A 3,668-nucleotide genomic window follows, 5' to 3' on the forward strand; every position below is an offset into this window, starting at 1 on the left:
CTGCTTACCACAAGTTCTCAAATAGCTAAGGGCCAGCTTTGCAAGCAGGCCTTTCTACCAATGGCAGTCTCGGGCATACTATGTTTAACTCTTTCTGCACACCATTAAATAACTCTCTTTTATAAGCATGTAATGAATTGTATATTTGCCCATCTTCCACCCCTGGTTATGGAAACCTTTGATGCTTAGTTAAGACACTTTTAGAAAGGAATTATCTCACTTTACCTGCAATTATTCAGTTATTATTTCAGCAGGCATTATTGTCTCCCCTCCTCAGCCAAGCCCTTACTAAGCTGATACAGTTTTCTTATAAGTAGCCATTTTGGTTACATTCCACAACTCAGTTGCTAGTCATTGTTCCCAAACTAAGTTGCATGTGGTTGGATGTCACAGCTCTGAACCAGTCTGGAATCTGATATCAGATAACTTTATGATTGGTTTGCCCAGTCCTTAAAGTAACTTCAACTCTAGTACACCTAATTAGATACAAAACCTCTGTAAATTATACGAACATTCCAATATTCTAAGTCTAGCATATATATCTCATCCCAGTAGACCTTACACTTCCTATAGCTAACATTAATGGCTCCTTATATCCCATTTTTTTTTCTAACACCATGAACAACTTATACATTATAAATTTTTTATTAGGAAAAAAATTGAAAACTAAGATTACCATATGTAACAATAAGACTTCAAAGAATTTTGAAGGAAATTGGCCAAAACATATTACTTAATTCTCAGTGAGAAACTCATAATCCTCTTGTAAGAGAAAATGTTCTTTAGGTCATTCCCAGTATCTCCAAATGTCAGAGCTAGAATAATATCGCCCAGTGTTTTTCAAACTGAGGATCTTAACCTATTAGTAGATAGTGAAATAAACATACTAGATCTCAGGAAGCATTTTATTAAAAATAAAATAGAGAATAGCAAATATACTGTTTTGTATTCAGTATGGATAAATATCATGAAACATTTCAATGGGGAGAGGGACAGTAGGAGGGAGGGAGGGTGAGTGTGTGTGATAGGTCATAGCTCAATGTAAATTTTGTTCTTTAATATGAATCATAGTCAGAAAAGTTTGAAAGCTTTTGGCTTACTCTAACCCTGTTATGCTACAGATAGAGGTCCAGAGAAAGGAAATCACTCAGTAATATAGTATATAGTAAATATAGTATAAAGTACATAGTAAACGTGACTGTATCTAGAGCTCTTTCCTGGTTATTAGATTAGGATTATTGAACCCAAATGAAATATAATTTACTGTAAATTGATCTTTCATATCAAGTAAGGGAGGGTGAATATAAGTCTTTTTAATATTTAAAATGATACATCAAGGAAAAACTGGCACCTTCCCAGTTTAGGAGCAGCAATTTGACTGAGTCAAGGAAACCTTTGTTAAGAGATTTCATGTCAGTGCAGTCAAGAGCCAAACTATAGATACTAAAGTAATGGTGATCAGGACTAGAGTAAAGGAGCAACCTAGGGCATGTTTTAATATACCTATACCCTCTTTACCAGTACCACAAAATCTAGTCTCTATCTAAAGCAAAGCTAAACTAGAGATTGAAGCAGCGTACCTACCACCTCACACAAGTGCAGTCTATTGTAGACGAGACTGTAGAAGGCCTCTTCACCAATAAATTAAACCAGACAGAGAAATTTCTCTCTCTCTCTTTTTTTTAACCTTTCCTAAATTGTAAAGTTGCCTGCAAACATTGCCAGGTTTTTTCACATTAATCTTTATTGATATATAAGATAGGCTGTTTCATATTTAAGGATTATATGAGCTGTTCCAGAGAATAAAAGTACTTATCCCAATTAGAAATTCCATCATCTACTTGCCCAAATCATATTTACAGAGTCTAGGTACCCAGACAAGCCTTTAAAATACATATGGTTTTGAACCAACGGTCTGTTGGAACTAGGCTATGGTTTAGAGTGGTGAGTTTCAAACTATTCTGCACAACCTAGGATTCCATTAAATCATTTAGGGGGGTATGGGGAAAAGAGAAAAGCCATGCACGCAGGGCTCAATACTGGGCTTCCTTCCCGCAAGCTAACCAGAGTAGCTTCAGATTTATAGGTTTTATATGAAATTCCTAGTGAGATTCTATTTGTAATATTTTTCTGAAAAGGATTTCGTTGTCAAAAAAAGTTTGAAAATGACCCTTCGTGCTTAGTTAAGACACTTTTAAAAGCGAATTAACTCACGTTACTTGAAATTATTAAATTATTTCAGTATTCTAAATCAATGACATGAAAGAGTGAGTACCTTTTAAGTCTTTAGCTGATACCTCAGTTGGATCTTTTATCTTCCTAAACACTTAATCAAAAAAGAATATATAAAGAAAGTCCATTTCAGTTTAACATGGTTTAGGACATGAAAAAATGCCTAGTTTTAAAAAAGAAGAAATCATCAACCCCCTTAGTATAGGTAATTATCATATTAGATTGAGAATACTTAAATTGGATGTTACAAGTGAGGGGTATTAATTGTATTGTGACCCTTAAGGACATTTTAGCTACCATCTTGATTGGTATTATTATCTGAAGAGTAATTTAGCATAAGGTGAAGGCTTAAAGGGGAACAAAGAGAGTATTAAAATTATAAAAGCATCCAGTTTCTGGTAGCATCTGTTAAGAGTTTAATTGTTTGAATTTTATAGGTTCTAGACTTAAGAAAATTGCTTATCCACTGGGACTGGCCACTTTAGGAGCAGCTGTTTGTTACCCAGTTCAGTCAGTAATCATTGCAAAGGTAAGTTCTTTTTAAACAATAGTTAAATTTCATTATTTGTTTAAATTCTCAGTGTAATAATGTTTAAATGTTATACAGCTCCTGCAACATTTAGTTTTCTGAGAAATATAGTTAGTACCAACTTATACGTGGGCAAAATCACATTAGCATCTCAGCATGCTAAATGCCATTCTTAACTATATGATCATCACAAAAATAGGATGAATTTGTTTAAATATAATTCAACAACATAAATGCCACGTTGAGGATTAAGATTAGAGACACTTAATTAGAATTTATAGGTATAAATATCGCTGTATTGTAGAACTATGTAAAATTCAATTTTTTCCCATTTTTTTAATGAAGTTTATTGGGGTAACATTGGTTAATACAATTATATAATTTTCAGGTGTACATTATAATTTGACATCTGTATATTATATAATGTGTTTACCACCCAAAGTCCAGTTTCCTTCAGCTACATATATTTGATCCCCTTTACCCACTTTACCCTCCCCTCCCCCCCTATATTTAACCCCTTTAACTGTCTACCTATACCCTCCTCCCCCATCTCCTACCCTCTGATAGCCACTAGTCTATAGTCCAGGTCCATGAGTCTCTGTTTGTCCTGTTCATTTGTTGCTTTTAGGTTTATATCCCACATATAAATGATATCATGTGATTTTCAACTTTTTTAGTCTGGCTGATTTCGCTTAGCATGATTATCTTGAGGTCCATCCATGTTTTCACAAATGGCAGTATTTCATCTCTTCTTATGAATGAGCAATATTCCATTGGGTATATGCGCTACAGTTTCTTTAGCCAATCATCTATCGTAGGACAGTTTGGTTGCTTCCACGTCCTTGCCACTGTGAATAGTGCTGCTATGAACATTGGTGTGCAAATATCTTTTCAGATATGGGTTTTC

At 34.3% G+C, this 3,668-nt stretch overlaps 1 protein-coding gene across 1 annotated transcript in view; it reads left to right on the forward strand.

Moving 5' to 3' along the window:
• APOOL (apolipoprotein O like) overlaps window positions 1–3,668 on the forward strand; it is a 76,930-nt gene that overhangs the window by 57,984 nt on the left and 15,278 nt on the right. The window contains exon 6 of the mRNA XM_006914774.3: window positions 2,670–2,761. Within this exon, the coding sequence (XP_006914836.1) occupies window positions 2,670–2,761 (92 nt within the window). The remainder of the gene's footprint in view (window positions 1–2,669; window positions 2,762–3,668) is intronic.

Source organism: Pteropus alecto, unplaced genomic scaffold (assembly GCF_000325575.1).
Source record: "Pteropus alecto unplaced genomic scaffold, ASM32557v1 scaffold175, whole genome shotgun sequence".
NCBI lineage: Eukaryota > Metazoa > Chordata > Mammalia > Chiroptera > Pteropodidae > Pteropus > Pteropus alecto.